The 22,255-nt window shown below is 53.5% G+C and overlaps 8 protein-coding genes across 8 annotated transcripts; 4 read left to right on the top strand and 4 right to left on the bottom strand.

Annotated features, from left to right (window-relative positions):
• Nucleotides 1-560: 560 nt before the first annotated feature.
• PG997_010075 (uncharacterized protein) lies at nt 561-1,346 on the bottom strand (the record flags this gene model as incomplete). The annotated part of the gene is made up of 1 exon (XM_066814390.1): nt 561-1,346. The coding sequence occupies one exon, from the start codon at nt 1,344-1,346 to the stop codon at nt 561-563; it is 786 nt and encodes a 261-aa protein (XP_066666352.1).
• A 2,262-nt stretch (nt 1,347-3,608) lies between these two features.
• Nucleotides 3,609-5,072, bottom strand: PG997_010076 (uncharacterized protein; the record flags this gene model as incomplete). Its single annotated transcript, XM_066814391.1, has 2 exons — nt 3,609-4,197; nt 4,258-5,072. The coding sequence occupies 2 exons, from the start codon at nt 5,070-5,072 to the stop codon at nt 3,609-3,611; spliced, it is 1,404 nt and encodes a 467-aa protein (XP_066666353.1).
• Nucleotides 5,073-7,294: 2,222 nt separating this feature from the next.
• PG997_010077 (uncharacterized protein) lies at nt 7,295-7,918 on the bottom strand (the record flags this gene model as incomplete). The annotated part of the gene is made up of 1 exon (XM_066814392.1): nt 7,295-7,918. The coding sequence occupies one exon, from the start codon at nt 7,916-7,918 to the stop codon at nt 7,295-7,297; it is 624 nt and encodes a 207-aa protein (XP_066666354.1).
• Nucleotides 7,919-9,473: 1,555 nt separating this feature from the next.
• PG997_010078 (uncharacterized protein) lies at nt 9,474-10,916 on the top strand (the record flags this gene model as incomplete). The annotated part of the gene is made up of 2 exons (XM_066814393.1): nt 9,474-9,540; nt 9,952-10,916. The coding sequence occupies 2 exons, from the start codon at nt 9,474-9,476 to the stop codon at nt 10,914-10,916; spliced, it is 1,032 nt and encodes a 343-aa protein (XP_066666355.1).
• Nucleotides 10,917-12,017: 1,101 nt separating this feature from the next.
• On the top strand, nt 12,018-12,875 carry PG997_010079 (uncharacterized protein; the record flags this gene model as incomplete). The annotated part of the gene is made up of 2 exons (XM_066814394.1): nt 12,018-12,026; nt 12,138-12,875. 2 exons carry the CDS (start codon nt 12,018-12,020, stop codon nt 12,873-12,875), a joined length of 747 nt encoding a protein of 248 aa, XP_066666356.1.
• A 679-nt stretch (nt 12,876-13,554) lies between these two features.
• Nucleotides 13,555-15,497, bottom strand: PG997_010080 (MFS general substrate transporter; the record flags this gene model as incomplete). The annotated part of the gene is made up of 4 exons (XM_066814395.1): nt 13,555-13,754; nt 13,832-14,408; nt 14,450-15,277; nt 15,456-15,497. The coding sequence occupies 4 exons, from the start codon at nt 15,495-15,497 to the stop codon at nt 13,555-13,557; spliced, it is 1,647 nt and encodes a 548-aa protein (XP_066666357.1).
• A 1,483-nt stretch (nt 15,498-16,980) lies between these two features.
• Nucleotides 16,981-18,547, top strand: PG997_010081 (uncharacterized protein; the record flags this gene model as incomplete). The annotated part of the gene is made up of 5 exons (XM_066814396.1): nt 16,981-17,335; nt 17,446-17,519; nt 17,594-17,882; nt 17,967-18,153; nt 18,241-18,547. 5 exons carry the CDS (start codon nt 16,981-16,983, stop codon nt 18,545-18,547), a joined length of 1,212 nt encoding a protein of 403 aa, XP_066666358.1.
• A 590-nt stretch (nt 18,548-19,137) lies between these two features.
• Nucleotides 19,138-21,539, top strand: PG997_010082 (interferon-induced GTP-binding protein Mx; the record flags this gene model as incomplete). Its single annotated transcript, XM_066814397.1, is given in 5 exon segments — nt 19,138-19,789; nt 20,051-20,574; nt 20,588-20,983; nt 21,038-21,199; nt 21,267-21,539. 5 exon segments carry the CDS (start codon nt 19,138-19,140, stop codon nt 21,537-21,539), a joined length of 2,007 nt encoding a protein of 668 aa, XP_066666359.1.
• Between the last annotated feature and the right edge of the window lie 716 nt (nt 21,540-22,255).

Below are 22,255 nucleotides of genomic sequence, written 5' to 3' on the forward strand. Positions count from 1 at the left end.
ATGCTCCAGAATTGGTTCGTTTGGACTTGCCGGGTGAGTGGTTCCCGGGGAAGGGGGAGGGGGTGGGTGGTGGCGGTTGATGCCGAAAGGGGTGAAGTGGGGGAGAGTTGGGCAAAAAAGGGGTTGTTTGCCTAGCTCTCCTGACAGCCATTCATTTTGTCTGGATTTGCATCGCTACGCAGCGCTTCGCAGTGAGGGCGAAACTGCGAATCTGCCAACGCCTGTTGCCGTGTTCTTTTCTCGGTTTTGTGCGTTGACTCATTTTGCCCAACCAGTGGGTTGTTTGGGATTGGTGAAACAACAAGCAACAGAGATCGAGCACGCTGCATTGAATGATGGAAAGGTCTCCTAGTTATCTGCTTTTTCTACTTGTCTCTTTATGTTAGGGAACTCAAGCATAACTCAATCAAGCCTTGTTCAATTGAATGCTTTCGGAACATCCAGCATTGTATACCTCTGCATTTGATCTCGGACAGCCTTATTGTGGCGTATTTTCGACCCAGATACCATTGCAAAGTGCACTCCCAAGGCAGCAGTCCTCTGTGTAACTGAGGTCTCAGTTACGACCCCCGAGCCCCTCTCTCAACATCCGGGCCCGGCTGTGGGAAATTGCTGGGTTCTTCCGCCTGTACCGTCGTAGTAGATGTCGACGCCGTCGGCGTCCGTTGCACCGTGATGGTCGTCGTGCGATGCTTCGTCACTGTAATATGCACCGTCGAGCGCGTCCCCGGCGGCGGAGTAGACGACGAGGACGCGGCCATGGTGCTGCTGGGCTCCTCCGACGCTTCGGGCGACGTCGTCGACGTCTCAGCCGATGTGGGAACAGTGGCAGCGGTGGTAGTGGTACCGGGCTGCGCCGAAGACTGCTCGGTGTCAGACGGAGTAACCGTAGCGGCAGTCGTGCTCGGTTCCCCCTGGGTGCTGCTGCTACCGCACGTGGAGCACTTCTCGTGAGTTTCGGAGACGGTGGCGTACACCTTGACAGTGGCGGTGGAGTGCGGGGATTGCGGATACGGCTGCTTCCCGCCGCTTGACGTACTCTCGGGCTGCTCCCCGCGATCGTGGTCGTGGTCGTCGAGGGTTTCGGCTTCGGTGGCGACATCACCGGGTATGTCCGGTACTTCTCGGGCTTCGAATTGGTAGGGTACACGCCGACGGATGAGGTCTGTTGCGGCTGTTCCTCGCTCGTCTCGCTGCTCTTCGGCTGCACGCCCCGTGCATGTTTCCAGGGGCCCCAAGCCCAGCCGCCGGCGGCGCTGGCTGTGGAGGCCAGCAGGACGAGGTTGAGAAGGTGCGAGAGCTGCATGGCGTGGAGAGTCTATCGATGAAGATGAACAGAGATTCATCCACACACAAGTCAGATCAGGAGAAAATGGAGGATGCGATATATTCTAGATTTTTGAAATGATCAAGAGTTGATAAATACATGTGCAGCAGTGCAAAGTCCATTTCTAGTAGGTTATGAAGCTGACAAGAGCGACAATAGACCCAAAATCCTCCCATAATCGCTAAAATAAATAGCACGGTTCATGATGATTTCTTTACCAATCCTTGAGGACTTGATTCCATCATTGTTGTGACAAGACTGCTCGACGATGAATCAGTTGCACATCACCCAGCAGCTTCAACACTAGCCTGGCTTCTGTAGTGTATTTTCCCCGGCTAGCTGGCAGGCTGGCTTCCGACTAAGATCCGCTGGCTCGACTAGGCCCATAAGTGACGTATGCTTTCACGGCTGGCAGGCGCCAGAAGGCCCTAAATTCAGCCTCAGGTCGAAGTATCAATATTCATGTAGATCAAAATCTCGAGTTTCATTACAGATGGGAGCCCCAGCAAAGCTGCTGGGAACTCTTCCGTGCTGAAATGTAACTGAAGCGGAGTTCATCGTAAGTGAAGGGGCGTGTTTGGGCAACTGCAGTGGTAGTCAAATTAAGAGTTCTCATCGCTGGGGCTTGGCGGGCACGGGCGTATTAGATGAATGGATATCACAGCTAATTCCGCGAGCAAAAGCAGACGGTCCCGGTTGCAATCAGGTCATATTATACGACGCCCGATACATTGAAAACATCCAGCCAGTCCTTCGGTTAGATTGCGCCATCTGGGACATGGTTGTTGCATTTTGAACACCAAGGGGTGGACGATCCCACCAAGCGAACTCTGTTTACAGACATCCCAGGATGCTCTTATCCCAGTTACAAGCAACATCATTACGAACAAAGTGTGAATTACATAATGCTCCAGTCCCCTACTCAAGACCCGAAAGTTTATGATATGGGTAACTTTTGCCAAGCCCATAGTATCTCTCCATTTTCCAATATGTTAATTCAAGTATGCGCTCAACTTCTCCAAAAATGCCAGCGTTGAGAAACAGTAAGAGAAGCGGCACGTTATCGTGTAGACACTCTCATGGTACCTGGATGCCTCCCGTGACGCTTGAAGTAACCGCGAAATGGTCAATATAAGTCTAGGCAATCGAGCCAGACATCGCCTTTTCCTATCTCGGGAATGTTTCTCATCACACATACTGGCGTTACACCCACGCCATGATCAACTCTATGTGCGAGATGTCACCTACCCCAAGTTTCGGATGGCGCTCCGGTCCACTCACACATCCGCACGAGATGAGTAGATAATCTCGGCCGACGTATGTAGTCATCTAGGCCCCGCCGATGCCCGGGAACATTGTCGAATGTCGGACAGCTTTGGTAGGGCTGGCCAAATATTGCGTGCAGTACGTACGTCGAAATAGACTTCGGCGCCTCAATAGTAGCGCCGTGTGGGACTTCGGGCAGATGCATCAAAATTGATCTTCAGCTGGGGCAGCCTCCGATCGGACGCGTAATACACAATGCGGCTGGAGGAGGAAGTGTGGGGGGCCGGGCTCCTTCGCATCGTTCGCTGCATGACAGCCCTGCCCTTATTTCATCCAATAGTCGAGACAAGCGGAAGGGCCCGCCCGTTGATCAGTCATCGCGTATCTCGGCCTGATCCGACGACTCGGGTTTCTTTACTAACGGTGCCTCCGTATGAAGGTAGTCGTGACGGAGGCAACTCTGACGGCTGCTCGTCCACCTCTTGACGACGGACCGAAATAGCTGCAAACACACACACAGGGGAGTCTACCGAAAATAAAGACCGAAAATGAACGACGTCAAGAGATAACTCAGTTGGTCGGTCACTTCTATCTCGACGCGAGATCACAGAACACATGACTTCTCAAAGAAATCCCAACTCCAAGTTCTCAAATCAAGCCGTTCTATGTACGTAGGATAGAGGGACGGGTATATAGCCCATATATGATTCGAGATGATTTTGTTTTTCTCGGAAAAGGAAAGAGACCGGGCAGATCCTACTACCACAGACCACATATATTTATATACACAAGCAAAATGATGAGCCCGCTCTTCCTCCCGGACGCACTGTCTATTACATGGGAAAAACGGGAGAACGAGATTTACTCCGCCCCGGCGACAAAGAGAAAAACCTTCGTATATCATCGTGACAAGAGAACACTTTTGCTTTTAATATACCGGACATCAAGCAGCAGAGATCCATCACACACAGAAGCCTGGGGAAAGAAACCACAGGCTCCGACTGGCTCACGCGCTTCAGTGCTGTGTCAAGCTTCGGGGAGGCTCATGGCCGTACTGGGAGGGGCTCTGGGGCGCGTGCCCGTCAAAGGTGTTGCTACGGGCAGGGCCGCTGGCACCCTCTTGGTCGTGAGCGAGAAGAGGCATAGCGCCAGTAGGGCCGCCGCTAGCGCTGGTAGGGTCCCAGGCAGCAGTCTGGCCGGGCGCGCCAGTAAGACTGCTCAAGGAGTTGCTCCGGTCATGGTCGTTGGGCACAGCGGTGTAGGCCGTGACGGAAGATCCCTTGCCCATGGCGGCGGGGTTGTACTCGGTGGCTTCGTAGTCCAGGGCGTCGGGGTCTCGGCCCTCCTTGCGGAATTGCTCGAGTTCCAGGCGCTCCGCCTCCTGCGCCGCGGCATAGGCAGCGGCCTCCTTCTGGCCCTTGCTTCTCTGCTTGAGGTAGTAAACCAGAAGGGCGATAACTCCCAGGGCGAAGACACCACCTGCCGCGGCATAAACGCCGTTCTTGGTGCTGGATGGCAGCTCATCCCACTTCTCCGAGGCGGACTTCTCAGGCTCGGGCGGGGGTCGGTTAATGTTCTCCACGGCCGTTGATTCCTTCTCAGGTCTGTGTAACAAGGTTAGTCAAGTTATTTCAGATAGTCGATAAAAATTAGGCGTTACTTACTCCTTGATCTGGATGGTGTCCCACTTGCCAGACTTGTCGCCGTAGACGTACTGGGTGCCCTTGGAGAAATCTTCCACGCGGGCACTCTTGACATACATGGTGTAAGGACCCTTGTCAAACTGGGTAGGACCGCCGGCCCAGTCAATGGTTCCCTGGGGCAGGCTGGGATCGCCACCGGCCCAAATACCAATACTCAGCATCATGGGGGTTTGAGGATAGTTGTCGGTCTTGTTGGCCTGGTCGGGGAGCAGAGTTCGGATCAGCTTTCCGTCGATGAACCATTCAAGCTTTTCCTTGGTCCAGATGGAGGTGTAGTTGTGGTAATCAGCCTGTACGCCACCGTCGACCTTGTGGTAGCCGGCATTGGTGTTGTCGCGGCGATCCTTTCCGAAGTAGTTGCTCGATGCTTCTTCAGGCTTGGTTCCGAGGAATTCCCAATCGACCTCATCCAGCACGTCACTCTTCCAGACGATAGAGCTGATAATACCCTGGCCGGGCGCAGCCTTCATGACAACCTCGGTTCTTCCAAAGAAGAAGTAGAAGTTGGAGGTCAGAGTCGGAGACTCGCCCTGCTTATTGATAGTGAAAGCGGCGCCGGTGTCCTTGTCGTACTTGATCGTGCCGGCGGTCGTGTTGAACACGCCCATGGGTGGTGTCGAGTTGAAATTGAAGGTGTGTGCCGCACCCAGAGCTGGATCCGGAGGACAGTCCTCCTTCATGGGATTACAATCGGAGTGTAATTGGGCGGAAACGGGGGTTAGAAGAAGCGAAGCCAGCAGCGCAGAGGCTGAGACGATCGAATATGGCGACATCATCTTGTCGGTGTTCGATCGTAGAATAGTGATTGGAAGGAGCGAATTGCGAGTACTTCAGTAAGCTATGAAGTCTCGACGGCAGATCTGTAATGAGCGACTGCGCGGGTAGCACCGCAGGTGCTATGGATACGATATTATGTTGGATATCTATTGCGAAAACGGCATGTTTCTCGATCGCGGTGCTTGTCGTGGTCGGAAAGAGTTGACGACTCGTCTAGCCTAGTCAATAACCAAGAAACCACTTCTTTCGAGAAAAAGAGCGACTGAAGCAAAGGGCGTCTGTCTACACAATGGGTGAAGCGAGAGCCCGATAACAAAGGAGTGTGGCGTTGCTGTAGGTCGTCGAATTCGAAAATGGATGCTGCGCGCAGAAAAAGGAAAGGCAGACAGAAGATCCGTCCGAGGGAGGCCTGTCTGATGTAATATGACAGGACAGGGGACGCAGGGCGACTGAGTCGGGAGTTGGTGTGATGTTTCAGATGGAGAAAACAACACGGCAGGTCAAGGAACGGTTGTACCTGCTCTGGATCTCGGGTGGAGATGTCGCAAATGAGCGTCGATGGAGTTCAAAGGAGGAGCAGCTAATCAATCGCCTTCGAGCACAGGGCAGTGGGCAGTGGGCAGTACAGTAATTTCTCCTTCCTCAATTGAACGGATTGGATTGTGCGAGCGTGCCAGTGTAGTGTCAAATGAGCGTGTAGGTTATGCAGAAAGATGCAACTGGACGGATGTCCTCGTATCGGTCAATTGCGCAGTGGCATGGCAATGCATGGCATTGTATCGTGAACCCAGGAGAGAGGAGCAAATGTTGGAGTTGAAAAGGGGTGTCTGTCTGGGTGTCGGTCGTCGGCTTCTGGCAAGCGCATCGATCCGTGGCGGCTTATCTCAGTGCTCAGGGGGGCTTGTACCTGCTGCAGTGCAACATTACCTGCAGTAGAAGTACCGAAGATAAGGCATTTTAGGCGGCTTTTGCCAGGGGCATTCGGTCCAGAAACTGGGGAAAACCAGGGCCAACGCAGTTTTGCAGCGGACTTGGCCTCCCCTGTTCCTTGCATGAATGCCCTAAACCGGCCGTGTGATTCGCTCTCTTTGCGACGGTCAACGTTTTATCCCTGGGGCTCTTGCTCAGAACCTGCTGGGCCTCCTCGCCTCAGGGCCAATTTGACCTAGCCTGGCCTAGCGTGCTGCTTGGCCCAGAGCTTGGCCCGCCTAAGGAGCTAAGCAAAGCCTAACCCACTGCCAGGCTGGCCGATCTACACTCCAATTTTGGCGTCCGCAGCTGGCCGCCGTATCCGTTCCCAATCTTCAATTGGACTTCGATGTGTGAGCAGGTGAAGATGTGATCCATCATCCATCAATCAATCAATAATGTGCGACTCGGCGGAGACTCTGTTCAAAATGAGATGCATACAGCTATTTTTGACTTTTCGGTGATATTGCAATACGAGGCGGCTATGGTGGAACGATCGCACAGCAACACCCACCGCGGCGGCAATTTCTTCTGGAGCGCTTCCACTTCAATGTTGTGACTGAATGATTGACCCTCGAGCTCGCAGAACACCTGCCAAGCTGCATGCTCCGTTGGCAGTTGGCGTTGGCGGCGGTTACCTAACCTGCCAACCTGCCAGCCTGCCAGCTCCCGCGACAAACGCCGATCTTGTCTTTTCCCGCCTTGACAGATGATCGCCTATGTTTTAGCAGCAACTCAACAGCTTTCCTCGTCCTCGTCATCCGACTCAGGGCAAAGTTTCGCCCAGACGTCAACTGGACAAAAGTCGCAGGATGGCCCTTGGCCGTCATGAACGGGGCTGTGTCTTAGTGGCTCCAAACATTCCGGGACGCCATACTCCGGACATAGGAAATCAATTGACCAAGCTTGCGCCACGCTTGCACTCGGTACGGTTCGGTACGATGCTGCACATTCGCGCGCTTGGATGGCGCGGTAGATTTGATCGTCTAATTGCATCCGTGTGAGAGCAGCGCTTGTCTATCCTACTCCACTGTTAAGGTGAGTATGCCACCACTCCTGCCCGATATTTGATGGCCACAGCCACAACTCCAATTGACAAGGCCGTGAAAACCCAGGGCTTGATCGCAGTCCACCCTTTCATCAAGGTGACTTGATACTCGTTGTCGCTGGTCTTGCGAAACTCCTCGCCCTCGTTGACCCACGGAAACGGCACGTCCGGAACCTCCTTGCCCAGGAACGCGCAGAGCGGCTCTCACCCGGACCCCATGGTGTACTCGAGCCGGCGCTCCGCGGGCACCAGCTCCCGCCCTCCGGAAGTGCCGCTCGTACGCCTCCCGGGCCTTGCGCTCGTCGATCTCGCCGGGTGACGCGCCTCGAAGAACCTCACCATTTGCTTCCGCGTCGACGTGACTGATGTGATCGCCGTCACCAGCAGGACAAGGTCCAGCGACCGGCGGAAGATCGCGTTCAGCACCCCAGAACGGACGCTGGGCCACCGGGTGTCGAAGTTGCGCTGTACGACGACCACCTTGGCGTCCGGGTAGGCCTGGACGAGGTTGTCGGCAAAGGGCGACCCGAGGTCCGTGATCGCGTCGTAGGAGCTCCAGAGCTCGTCCCACTGCTCTCTCGTAAATGGTTTCGGTGTTGGTGATGAGTCGGCTGCTGCCGGGCTCGCGTTGGGACCAACGAAGACAGGCCATTTGGCCTCGGCGGCTTTCTCAAGCTTCTCCCAGGGGTTGCCCCAGATGTCGTCCATGCCATGGTGAGCGTGGTAGCCCAGGATCTTGTACGCTTCGGCCATGGACCTGGTGCCCATCTTGAAGAGCGCGGCGTGGATGACCTTGGGCGGTCCGGGAGTTGGGTCGGTTTCACTCATGGCCACGAGTAGCGGTGAATCGATCTTCTGACTTTTCAGCAAGGCAAGCGAGGAGCGCCAGTAGATCGGTCTCGCCAGAGACTCAAGGCGCTTTTGTCGTAAGTAATAAGGTTGTGATCACTGCTTCGCCCGTAGGTAGTATATCGTTGCCAAATCTGATCTGATGTACCAGCCAGAAGTTGTTGAGCGAAGATGGTGAGGAGAGGAAGACTCGAGAAGCAGACAGTGGAACAGACGCCACATCGTGCTTTTTCAAGTATACGGATTACGCAGGGGGCTTGACAGCACAGCTGAGAGGGGATCGCATCTGCCAAGGCCATGCACGCCGTTTAAGGCTGAGGAAACGGGCTTAGCACGTTCCACTTAATGATGCTGGAAGTCCGCTACGGATGTAAAGGGGTTAGGGCCGCAATCTCGTTATACCACAAGTGGATTGGTGCGTCGGACGGGGTCGTACTTTGTTACGATAAGGAAACATGGAAGACGCGCAACGAGCCAACTACATGACCCCCAAAGAAACGTTGAACCTAGAAAAGAAGACGTTGTGGGTAGAATGATGTCTAGTTTATGGAGTTGTGTTCGTAGACAGCGAATGGATTGGAGTGAATCCGTGTAACACCCCCTCTTGATGCCAAAATGTGGAATGTCCCAAGCTCCGGCTATTCCCTTCAAAGGCATACTATGAGTTATCGACAAGTAGTAATACATCTGAGAATCATCCCATCGGGGTTTTGGTGTGGGGGAGAGGTAGGTCATAGTTGTATAGAATATCCATCTCGCCCTACTGAAGCGCTTTCAAGACTTCCGAAGCAGCGTAGGCGTAAAGATTATGAACTAGGAACACAGGTCGTTTGAGCAGCACCGTAGATGTAGCCTCATTAATGAATTTGGGAAGAGAATTTAGGGGAACTGGGTGGACAATGAGGAGTGATGCTGGTTGATAGCAAGGGAAACTGTAGATTTGCCTGATACCGCCAAAGAAGGCCACGGTTAAAAGATATGAGAACCAGTATTTCTCATGGACTTGTCTATGTAGATCAGACTTTAGCATGGCGTTTGCGTGAAACATGACCATCAAAAGGATTCTCTTGTTGGGATACCGAATATAAGTAGGTGGTTAAAAATGAGTTGATCTGTGACTGAAGGTTTTCTTTTGAGAAGCCAAGATGCGACAAACATTCGTCAGATACATATTCTGGCACCATGCGGACAACTAGCTACGACAAGAATCGGACCCGCCGCTGATGGTTCATCTCAGAAACGTACATTGATATGTTAGTGTGACACTGTCTGGATACCAAAGACGAGTCGGGAAGGATGAAGAGAAAGAAGACGATGGTGAGCTCCAGAAGCAGTGGGATGCCTTTTCGATTTGAAAAAAAAAAACAAGGTTGCTCGTAAGCTGATAGGGCAATGAAAACCTCGAAAGGGGGTCACATGTTGACATGTATCATCCTAGATCCCCATGGAAGAATCATCGCAGCGGCAGTGTCAATATTGCAACACGCTTTTTGTCCAGTACTCATGCAACTTTGGAGGTCAGTATCAATTCGAGATGGATTGCCAACCAACAGGAAACCACATGGGCACTCGACAGGGCGTTTCTTTGATTGTGAAATCAGGTAGGTACCTAAACACAATTGTTAAGCAGTTGTCGCCGCAGAAACTTGATTGTTAGCAATTGCCATGAAGCTGGCCTGGCTTTTGAGCGGAGCTGCTGCGTACTTGGAACCAAAACAAGAACACCACCGCGTTTCTGCGACCAGGTGGCACTTGACCAATAACCATTTGTAAGTGACTTTCGATGTTCATTCCCTCTCATTTCATCCGTTGCTCCTTCTGGCCTCAGTGCTTGTTATACATTATTCCAGTACCTAGGGGGTGATTGCGTCTATTCGCTCCTGCGTTATCCTGTTGATTCCCGGAAAGCAAGACTAACGCCGAGAGTTGGCAGGCCATCACTCGCTCCCGCAAAATTTGACAGACGTCCCTAGTCATGGCTTTGTTTACTATCCAGCGTGTTCCGGGCAAAGGCAACGGTGTGGTTGCAGCCTCCAAGATCACCAAAGGCACCAGGATTCATGCCGAGTCGCCCTTCATCACCCTACCAAAGTTGGATGAAGCCCCCAACGCCAAGGCCCTCAACCATGTCGTCCTCAAGCAGCTACGAAGCGCGTCACGAGATGACCAGCGAGCCTTCTTCTCCCTCGGCAACATCCATGGCAAGACCCTTCCAATCCCGCTTGGAATTGTCCAGACCAACGCCCTGGCATATGGCCCCGGAGGCGAAGGTGGTGTCTTCCTCACGGGATCACAATTCAATCACGATTGCCTTCCCTCTGCTCGCACCAAATGGAATGGTGACCTTCTCAAGATGACGGTCCACGCTCTCCGCGACATCGAGCCTGGCGAAGAGATCACCATCACCTACATCAATCTGGAGACCTATGACGTACGTCAGAAGACGCTGGAGGACGGATTCCAGTTCACATGCAGCTGCGAGACGTGCACGCTTCCGGAGGACATCTGCAAAGAGATGGATGCCGACATTATGGAAATCAAAGCTATCGACGGCTTCCTCAAGTCGACCACCGTGCCGCTGGAGGTAAGCCTCCGTTTCGCCTATCGACAGCGATATCTGATCGAATCCAACGCCCTCGACCGCGCCCATGCGCCCGACACCTACGAATTTGCCTCGCAGCTGGCAGCTGTACACAAGGACTACATCCGCGCGAAGCTCTTCTCGGAGCGTCACTTGGATATCGCGATGACCGAGGGCGGTCGAGACCACCCTGATACCCGACAGCAACGGGACATGGACTACTATCTTGGAAGCCTCCTTGAGCAGCATCATGGACCCGCTGTCCCGTATCATTTCTCAGTCCTCGACTTGGAGGATTGGCTTTGGATGCAGCACTTGCCCGAGGTTGAGTCGTCGGAAGATGGATCCAGCGAAGATGGCGAGCCGAGCGACGAGGAACGCGAAGTCCTGGAGTGAAGACGAGGATGGCGACATGCCCGCTTTTGATGTCGAGACACTCGACTGATTGATGGAGTGGCTGATGGGCTTCATGTATCTTCTTAGGTAGCGGCCAAGTGCTTGAGTTGGGCTTTTCAGAACACACTTCAGGGTATGACACAGGCACTCAGCAAATGCAGTTCTGACAAGGAGAATCCTGAAATCTTAGCTGGACTGCACGATGGAACCCTGTGGGATTCGCCGGCCGTTCTCGCAATCCTCGCATTGGTCTAGACTCTACATAGAATCCCCCAGGCAATAAAATGGAACAGCGAATGCATGCTGTCTCAGATCTGATCTTCTTATTGACGGCGGTTTGTATCCGACAGCCATGGAGCGGGCGTTGTTTGTTGGCTGGTAGTTGCATGTGGGACTGTCCTGGATGAATGATTGGTTCGGTGGTTGGGTGGCAGGAGAGAAAGCGCAACGCAACGTCTTGCTGTTGGCAGTCGGGTCTGTGCCAGTTGCATGTGGTTTACTGCACTGCTGACACCACGATTGAATTACACGGAAGCTATTACCCCGCCTTCTGCGTCCTGCGACTCCTGCCTTCTGGGCGCCCGCCTAACCGCCTGTCTCAGTGGCTGACCACCACCCGAATTGCCCGACAAAACCCCACCTTCCACATCCTGATGCACCCAAGCACCTTATTCATGTTGGCGAGGGGCAAGTACGACTTACGATGCGCAATTCAATTGGCGATGGCTGGAAGCAGTTGCTTTTTGGAAAGTCGGGTGTCTCGCCGGGTGGGCGTTTGCTGAGGAAGTCAACAAACTGGAAAGTTGTCAGACACCATTTGAAGCCCTGTCCTTCAACTGGCCCATTCCCCCTCCTCTCTTCCATTCAATGCTCATTCGATCGATCGTATTTAATCGAACAACAACCCTCACTCATCCTCTTCTGCTTCTGTAACTTGACTTGAACTCGACTTGACCCAATTTGTGAGCTGCCCTTGACGATCTTCAGCCACCCCAGTTTCGGTTCTTTCCTCTAACGTCTGTCACAAGTAGAAGTGCATCTCGAGAAACAAACACAACAAACCCATACCCCACACCAAGACTCATTACGTCACTCGCCAAAATGCCTCGTGTAAGCTTCATCCCAGCCGCCCCGAAAACTGACAGCCGCAGCAACACTGGAAAATTTTGTGGTGTTTTCGGAAAATGGCGTACTGATTGATGTGGTTTGGTGCTTTTCTAGTGCAAGTACATCCTTCTCGACTGCGACAACACCCTCTGCTTGTCGGAGCACCTGGCCTTCGAGGCCTGCACTGACCTGACCAATGAGGTCCTCGAGAAGTACGGCAAGTCCGACCGCTACACCGTCAAGCAGCTCCTCGAGGACTTCGTCGGCCACAACTTCCGTGGCATGCTCGTTGGCCTCCAGAAGAAGCATGGCTTCACCATGACCGACGAGGAGGTTGATGCCTACGTCGACCGCGAGCTCGGTGCCGTTACCGCCAAGCTCAGCGAGAAGTGCGAACCTTGCCCCGGCGTTCTCGAGCAGCTCGCCTGGGCCAAGAAGGAGGGTTACCCTATGTCCGTCGTCAGCACCTCGGCCAAGCCCCGTGTCGTCGCCTCCATCAGGAAGGTCGGCATTGACCACTACTTCCCCGACGAGCACGTCTACAGCGCCGCCACCAGCATGGAGAAGCCTTCCTCCAAGCCCGACCCTGCCATCTACAACTTCGCCTGCGAGAAGCTTGGCGTTTCTCAGAAGGAGTGCTTGACTGTCGAGGACAGCAAGAGTGGTGCCACCGCTGCCATGCGTGCCGGTATCCCCCTCATTGGTTACGTCGGCGTGTACGGTATCGAGGAGGGCCAGGAGAAGATGGAGCAGATGGCCAAGGTCCTCAAGGAACAGTGCAATGCCGCCGTCATCATGTACGACTGGAAGGAGTTCCCCGACTGCGTCAAGAAGATCGAGTCGATGATGTAAGTCGAGCACAAGACCATGGCATCCTTGAAGTCTCTCGCATCACACACATCCCGATGCTCTGTGCGCACTTGCAATGATTTCCATCATCAGTGCCGGACATGCTTTAGACATCTAGAAGCAGACGCAATGTGGACTTGAGAGGATCCAAGCAGACCTAGACTCATCTTGGGCCATATGCTTCATGAGATCACGACCATAGATTATGCCAATGAGGCTTAATCGAATTTCTTGCCTGGGACCTCGCATCCTTCTCTCTTGGTGACTAGTCGTGTGAGCGTGCATCACTATCGATGCTCAGACGGTTGCCAATCGCCCTGCCCTGTAATAGTGAAATTGACGTTAGTGTTGAAGAGATAAGGAAATTCGCAATCGAGGACATGCCAGATGATTTATTTTCGCAAGTCCTAAGCAGGCCGTTCCGTTCGACGTTTTTAAAGTTAGTATTCGTGACGCTGCCTTTACGCCATTGGTATGGGCTAAGGGCCATTCAGCGCACGTCCAGCGCAGGCTATTAAGGGACGACAATTGCTGGTCGCAATGCATCCCCTCGTTTCCACAATTTGTCACAGCTCTCCGCACGAAATACCGCAACCACATAATACCAGGTTATATGAAGTTGGTGATACAGTTTCGAATTTCGAAACCGAAAAGAAAATCGCATTATAATCCAGATGTTGCTCTACAAGGTATACCTGAACCCCTTGTTCTCCAGCTCGGTCATGTCGTGCATGCCCGCTTCGATGGCCGCCTTCTCGTCCGTCAAGCCCGCGCGGTCCCGCCGGCGGTTCTCCCTCCACATGTATGCGAGCAACGCGACGATGGAGAGCAGCTTGACCGCGTACCCGACGAGCATGGCGATGTAAGCGCTTTGGTAGTGGGCTAGAAGAAAACACATGTTAGCGCAGATCCGACAATACAGGGAAAGCAGATGGAGGGATGCAAAGGAGCTGACTTACGGGCTTCGCTGTCGCGGAAGGTCTGGGGGCCGATGATGTTGCCGACGCAGTACCCGGTGAAGAGGATGGCGGACGTGAGCTGCTTCTTGGTGGAGCCGGCGATGTTGGACGAGATCATGGTGAGAGCCATGCTGAAGCCGAGGCCCTGGAAGTAGCACAGCCAGAGGGCGACGAGGCGGGCCCACTTGGCGTCGTTGGGCAGGCCGACGAGCATGGAGGCGCCGATGATGCAGATCAGGTTGGCGACGATCATGGTGAGGCAGCGCGTGTTGTTGGGCCAGCGCGAGCAGATGAAGCCGCCCGCGAGCAGGGCGACGAACTGGACGGCGCCGCCGGGGATCTGGAGATACTGCGTCCCGAGGGTGTCGAAACCAAAGCTGCCGACGATGATGGAGGTGAAACTCGTGATGGCGGCGTTGGGCACCTGGGCACCGACGGACATGAAGAAGAGGATCCAGGTCTTGGGGTCCTTGACGCACTGCCAGGCCTGGTCCATCTTGAAGTGCTTGTTCTTGACGCCCTGTCGGTTGGTGGCGACGCGCGCGACGGCGATGGCGCGCTCGCGCTCGTCGAGGAACTTGCAGCTCTCGGGGAGTCGGGCAGGACCCAGAGACTGACGCAGCCCCAGGCGGTGCTGATGGCGCCGAAGATGACGAAGACGTACATCCAGCGGGGGAGGCCGGTGGTGATGTGGCCGACGGCGTAGCCGATGAGGCCGCCGAACATGGTGGCGATGCCGTTGGTGCAGTAGTAGGCCTCGAGCCGGAGGGGCTGCTCGGCGCTGGTGTACCAGGTTGACATGATGAGGACGAAGGCCGGGTTGACGGTGGACTCGAAGGCGCCGAGCAGGAAGCGGTTCACCGCGAGCCCAGCGAAGGAGGTGCAGGCGGGCGTGGTGATGAGGATGACGCCCCAGGCGATGGTGGTGAGGGAGACGAGCTTGCCGATGGGGAAGCGCTGCAGCAGGTAGCCCGACGGGAAGTTGGCGACGAGGTAGCCGAAGTAGAAGATGGAGCCGAGCCACTGGTATTCGTTCTTGCCGAGGTGGGTGCCCTCCTTGAGGCCGAAGGCCGAGGCGAAGTTGATCGAGTTCTTGTCGAGGTACTGCAGCAGGTACGTCGTGAAGAGGATGGTGACGATGCGGTAGTCGACCTGGCGCAGCACCCGCTTCATCTCGGTGGGCGAGGCGTCCAGGTGCTCGTTGGCGGCGTACACGGCGTAGGCCTCATCGAGGTCCTTGCCGTGGGCGCTGTTGGCGCTGTCCGAGGCCGCGGACGAGGAGTAGCCCGCCGCCGTCTTGGTTGGGGGCGAGGGGCGCGCGGGGGCACGACGCCCTCCTCGACGTCCGAGGGTTGCTTCATCATCGACATGGTGATGATGAGTTTCAACGAGAGACGTTTGGCTTCTCGTAACCGCTCTGGCGCGATCTAGCTCCTGCTCAACCGACTACTGACTTCTCTCGCACTCTGAACCGTTACGAAGAACGCTTAAATCAGAAGTGACCGGGGGTAGGTAGGTAGTGAGGAAGGGAGTAAGACTCGCGAGGGACTCTATCAGACTGCACAGGCTGAGATGTCGAAGGGATCTGCGGCTACTTTTATTATGTCCCGGACTGATCTCCTACGTAAAGGATCTGACCCCCCACACCGGCTGAGCGAGCAGGCATTGGACTTGCAGAGAATGCCATCACACTCTGCTTGCTGCCAGATCCAGGACTACGGGTCTTGGCCCGCTATATAACTGGGTTCCTTTAAAACGGACGGTGCTAGGAAGAAGCACTTGAGGGGAGCAGTGGGAGCTTCTAGGTTAGGCTGTATAAGCATTGCTTAAGCACCGTCCTAGTGGAAAAGGCCGAGTCAAGAAGGGGGAAAAGAAAACAGGAGCACCAACGGAGGGAATGGCCGAATTGAGGTGTGCAAGCGTGAGGTGTGCTCGATGACACTATGAGTGGCATAGTGGACGGTCCCGGGCCATGGCACAACAGATGGCATTATTGTCGGGGCCGTTGACGTGATCAACCACCGGCACCTCTTACTCGTCCAAATCTGCCTGGCGCAGGGTTTCCCGTCAGTAGTACAGGGTTGATTGAAATTAGCTGCTACTCTGATACGCTGGGTTTTGGTTTGCTAGTCATCTTCAGCCCTTCGTCTGTTGGGCAATTGGGTTAGCATCATGTTTCCTGAACCTGAGCCGGTCGCCTGTTGCCATCTTGCCAGTCCGTGACGTTATTTTCTGCAGAGGTTGCTGCGTCGTTGGAATAGCGGCGGCTCTCGGGTTGAGAGATCAATGCCTATGCATGCATAAAGTGAGAGAATCGCAGCGCTCCGTTTAAATCCCCATAGCGGCTTTTTAGTGGGCTCGCCCGCAGGCGTGCCACCGCTAACCTCTGAAGCAGTGGCCGAGTGGCCCAATGGCTGGGCAGCGTAGCAGGTCGTGGTGGGCAATCCGCGTGTCTCGAGGAAATCCATGTGTCACGATTTATGGCCCTAGACAGATTCTGCCGGGCTTGCTGCTGGCTTGCAAGAAATCTCTTCAGCAAGCTTTCAGGAACCCAGAAAGGAACCCTTCTTTCTGGCAGGCTACTACAAGGAAGAGCCATTGTAAGTACCCATTATCCTCTGCAAGGGGAGGGGCTACACCACTGAAGGTCGCAGCGGTGGTGGTTTGCAATTCTTGTTCTAGAGGGAAAAACGTCCCAATTGAGGTCGGGATCGTCATGGAGATGTTGGGTCGCGACACTTTGCCATCCCGAACAACCTGATGGTCATGTCGGTGAGGCGAAAAAGTCAAGCAATGCGCCTTCCCGTTATCCTCTTATAATTTCAACACACAAGATTCCCCCAATACTATGCCTCATCTAGGCACTTTCGCCGGCTTTCCTCAAAGGGTCGCAAGTGTATTTCTGCTTACCTGTGGATGATGCGAACCCCGCATCATTGGCCGCACGGCACTGCTTCACCTCCATGGCCAGGTACTCCACTGTAAAAGGCCGGGTTAAGATCCCCGCCGTCGCCGTCGCGCTTTCAACCGAGGTAGTAATAATGGTGGTGATATCTGCCGTGTTTGCCTAGTGTACTACCCAGATCAGAAGGTACTTTACCAATCCCTTTTTTCAGGATCCAGGACGGTGAGCGAGTAAGTTAGCAGCCATGTCGTCGTCGACGAATCCCGAGAAGACGCCGGTCCCACGGCCCAGCGCCCCCTCCATCGTGGTCTCTCCGACCCTAACGCTGCAGCCTCCACTGACGCGGCGCGGCCACGGCCCGGGGCTGGTCCTCCTGGTCGACCCCAGCCTTGATTTGTCCAACCGCCACGACAAGACCCTGGACCCTCCGCCGCTGCAGAAGTGGGCGGAGGAGGGCTACGCCGTCGCGCAGCTGAAGCTGGTACCGAATGAGGTCGTCTCGGCGGGCGGGCTGCTGGACGAGGAGGAGCTCCACCAGGCCATTCAGGAACTGGAAGAGCTGCCTTCTTGCGATGGGGCGAGAGAGCTCGGGTTCATCGGTAAGTAATGTAAGGGCGGCGGCACTTGGCACTCGGCCACGTGGTCGAGACATTGCTGGAAGTGTAATCGTGTGGTGCTCGTTCTAACTTTATCTGAAACTTTTCCCCAGTCTATTCGGCAACGGCAACCTGTCCCATTACCGCTACGGCCATCGAAGCGGCCTGCGACCAGGCCCTCGCCGTGGTCTACTATGGCGCGGAGCCAGCTTCCTACACAGCCAGCCAGCTTCCCGCCCTGGCGCACTTGCCAGGCCCGAGCCCGAACCCCCGGGCGGTGTCGACGATGCGGCGGCGGCGCCGCCGGACAACGTGAAACAGCACTACTACGGGGCCGCGGCCAAGGCGCCGTCCTTCGCCGTCCCCGCCGATGAGCACTTCCACGCCGGCTCCGCGTCCGTGGCGCACACGCGCACCTTGTCCTTCCTCAAGCCGCTCGTCGGCGGGCCCTTCTTCGATCTCGAGAAGATCTGGGACGAGCATACCTATTGGGAGTTCGAGGCCCGCGATGTCGAGCAGACCATGGCGACCATGGTCGAGGAGCCTTATGGTGAGTTTGGCCCGGGGTTTCTTATTATTATGAATCAATTGTGAGATTTCTTTCCGAACAACTGACTGACTGAAAACCATTTAGTGAATCATATCCCGACTTTGACGGGCGGCATTGGTCGGGAGAAGCTGACGGAGTTCTACACGAACCACTTCGTCTTTGCGAACCCGCCGGATACAGAGCTGGAGCTTGTCAGCCGGACCGTGGGCATCGACAGGGTCATTGACGAGTTCGTGACCAAGATGACGCACGACCGTGTTGTTGACTGGCTGTAAGTTTCTTCTTTGTTTCCTTATTCCGTCATCCTCTCGAATCGAGCTCGTGAGGTTCATTTGCTAAAGCTTGTGAAATAAATCAGGGTCCCTGGTGTTCCACCCACCGGCAAGTACATCCAAGTACCATTCACCAGTGTCGTGAACATCCGCGGCGACCGGCTGTACCATGAACACATCAGCTGGGATCAAGGAACGCTGCTGAGGCAGCTCGGCCTGCTGCCTGAGTACTTGCCGTTTCCACATCCTGTGGAATCTGCACAACCGGGCGACAGGTTCGAGTATCAGGTTCCTGTGGCCGGCGTGGAAAGTGCGTCGAAGCTAAAGGACGAGAGTGCTGAGGACTCGAATGCCATGCTGGGATTTGGCCCTCGCAAAGCTGCTGGGCAGTAGTATATAACAACAATTGCGTCTCCTGCATTCTAGAACTGACATTACCACTGTTGCCATAAAATAGGTTATGTCAAGTCTGGTGGTAATAGTTTTGTGCTGGTCACATTTATGACTGTGTAATTGCAGTACATTATACCACGAGCTCCATCTAATATTGATGTAGGAGACACATCCTGCTAATGACGTGTTATGTATAAACGAAATGTATTATATTTGATCCATTCATCTTATTTTAATGCGAAAGGCCAAAGTATTTGAGGATGTAAACACATGCAGATGACAAAGACTTGAGGTTAAGGCACTGATATATAATATATACCTTTATACCTAGATATTCAGGTGTACTTGGATGAACTTGATGCCGGGTTTTCAATCTTAGGAAAGGCATTGGTAGGTAACTACGCAAGGAACCAATATGCCAACCTGACCTCCATGTATTGTACTTCCAGACAGGTATATAACCGTCTGAGCTTCTGCACTTTTTTACATCTTCCATTTCACTTCCCTACACCATTACGCATGACCTTTCCTTGGATAACTTGATCCCCAATCTAGTTTCCTTACACGAAATTAGCCCTTGACAACCCAAGATGTCTATTACCACGGTCGGCTCAACCGCATCGTTGGCGTCTGACGACAGCCGCATGATATTCGACCTAGTTGACTCATTGAGCTCACACGGCATCGGCAATTATCTTGACCTACCCCAGATCATAGTCTGTGGTGACCAATCGTCAGGGAAAAGCTCGGTGTTGGAGGCTATATCGCGAGTTCCCTTTGCAGTCCAGGATGGACTATGCACACGCTTCGCAACCGAGATCATCCTCCGTCGACAAGAGACTTCCGCCTTGACCATCACCATCATCAGACCTCACGCCCATGAAAAGGTAGAGACTGACGGATTTCCCACCGACCGGACCATTGGAGACATCCTAGACTCTGTCAAAATGGAGCATATGGGCATCATCGAAGGTAACGCCTTCAGCAGCGATATCCTACGTATCGAGATTTCCGGCCCAGACCAGCCTCATCTAACCCTGGTCGACTTGCCCGGTTTCTTCGAGGCGTCAACTACAACCCAGTCTGCTGAAGATGCCCAGATGGTGAAGAAAATGGTGATATCATACATGAAGAAGCCTCGGAGTATCATTCTGGCGGTTGTTTCGGCAGCAAACGAATTCCCGCTCCAGCAGGTTACCCAAAGGGCTCGAAAAATCGACCCCAACGGCACAAGAACACTGGGTAAGTTCCTCTTCAATATCCATTTGTACACCCTTTCTACCTCTAGTGTCTACCTCGTTTGACGTTCCCACAAACTGCCCAGCGCCGATGGATTATGCCGCCACGCGACCGCCGGAAATGGTTATTCCAAACCAGCTATCCAAGTCAGCCTTGGTGACTTGAACCAATTCCGACGGTCAGTTACCAGTGGTAAGCACAGCATATATACAGGTTACGCCACATTCTTTCCTGCATAAAATTTACTAATAATTTCAAAAACAGGCCTCATAACCAAACCGGACAAGTTAGACAGACACTCAAACAACGAGAAGTTCTACCTCAATCTGGCCAAGAACAAAGAAGTTCCGCTCAGTCTCGGCTGGCACGTTTTACGCAACAGAGGCTTCAATGAGAATACAGTGGGCAACGACGTCCGAGACCAACTAGAGCCAACGTTCTTTGCCCAGGCTCCTTGGAACGGACTTCTGGACTCTCAACTCGGAGTTGAGGCGCTCAAGTCTCGTCTGAGCCGTGTACTCCACGACCATATCCTGAAGCACATCCCCAACGTGCTCAAAGAAATCCAGAGCGGTCGAGACGAGTGCAAACGCATACTAGAACAGCTAGGCGAGGCGCGTGGAAGCCTGAAGGAACAGCGAGACTACTTGTTCGACGTCAGTCAACGCTTTACCAATCTCCCACGGGATGCAACCAGAGGTGACTATTCTGACAAATTCTTCATGGAAAACGACGGGGAAGAGCACAACCAGCGGTTGCTGCGTGCCATATTACGAAAAGGATCTGGTGTATTTCTCCCAGGCGATGCATATTCGTGGTTGCGCTCATGATATCGACAGCACATCTCGCGAAGACTACGTTGCCCACGTCGAAGAGATGCTGGAAACCCATCGAGGTTGTGAGCTCCCAGGGACTTTCAACCCACTGATTGTTGGCGACCTGTTCAAAAGCCAGATCACTCCTTGCCAAAGGATTGTCAACGACGCTATCATGGAAGTCGTCGACGATGCGGATTATGCAATCAACACAATAGTGGAGTATGTGGCCGGTGAATATGTTGCAAACAGCATCAAGTCTAGGATCACGGGGCCAGCCATCTCCGAGCTTCGACGAAAGCTTGAGGAAACGGCTCAACAGCTTCTTATGCCGCTCCAGGAATTCCACCCCATGACCCAGAATCACTATCTCACAGAGAATGTGCAAAAGGCGCAAGCAAAGCGTTGAACATTGGCCATTCGGGAACGCGTCCAGAGCTTTCTAGGAAAGAAACATATTTTTGAAGGACACTACCCAGGAAACTTCCAGGTCGAGAGTCTCATATTGTGCCTGCTGGGAAGTTCTGAGTTGATGCAGCCGAGTATGGGCACGTACGCAGCGAGTCTTGCGACAGACATGGTGGAAGCCTACTACAAGGTAGGAAGCACCCCTGATTGCAACTTACAATGATTTCTGAAAAGCTAACGTATCTTTTGAAAAACAGGTGGCACTAAAGAAGTTTCTTGACGACTTCGAAGTCAACGCGGTCGAGGTGTGCTTCATGCGAAAGCTGCCTGATATATTTAACCCAATAGTAGTCGCCACTCTGCCCGACGAGATGATTGACAAGATTGCAGGAGAGAGCCATGCTACGACCAAGGAACGCCACAGAGTTCAACAAAAGATGGCTGCTTTGAGCAAAGGGGAAGAGCTCTTACGTCGGGTTTGCCCTAAGCCCAGTGGTCCCGGTATTTTATGTACAGATAAAGAGTCGTGAAACAGAGGAAGGCAGGTTTCGCAAATGTGACTATGTGGTGATGGATTAGACACTGCACTAGGGCAGTCTCATCAATCAATGAAGCAACAAGCTATGAATGGCAATGGATTGATCACATCAAGGCCGGTTGGTGACAAGTTTGGTGACTGTGATCAACCTTGAATAACAAGCAATAACCAATGAAGAATAGGAATAACAGTGTATAGCAGTAAGCTGAGGAGTTCATGACAGACTTTTGAGTCATTTGTTTACACTGGGCTAACCTGGCATGTGACTGGCAAAAAAGAAAATGAAGGAATGATGGTAGTTTAACAACATCTTGAATAGTTTCAATATTAATGGCAGTAGCATCCTCGACCATTCGACCCGTTTGCGTCCTGTTGTAGGTCCAATGCATGGTCTTGGATGTACTAAAAGGCTTATAAGACTTAACGAACGTCTGCCGCTTGTTGTCGTTGCTTAGACTGCTGAGCAAAGAAATCTTCCAGCGACACAGCCCCTTCCGACGAGAATAGCAACCAGGCGATACAGGCTGAAATATGGGTCGAGATGGCAAAGAGTGCTTGTGGGAATACTGGGAATACGAGTCCCCAAGAGAGCGATTTCCAACATTCTTATATCAGCGTAGAAGAAAGGCTTGTTAGATTAGGAAAGGGGCAATACGGTTGCAGGGGGGCAAGAAATTATGCGATCATAACGCGAATCCGGGACAGAAT

This window comes from Apiospora hydei, assembly GCF_038363865.1.
Source record: "Apiospora hydei strain CBS 114990 chromosome Unknown utg000007l_segment0_segment0, whole genome shotgun sequence".
Taxonomy (NCBI): Eukaryota; Fungi; Ascomycota; class Sordariomycetes; order Amphisphaeriales; family Apiosporaceae; genus Apiospora; species Apiospora hydei.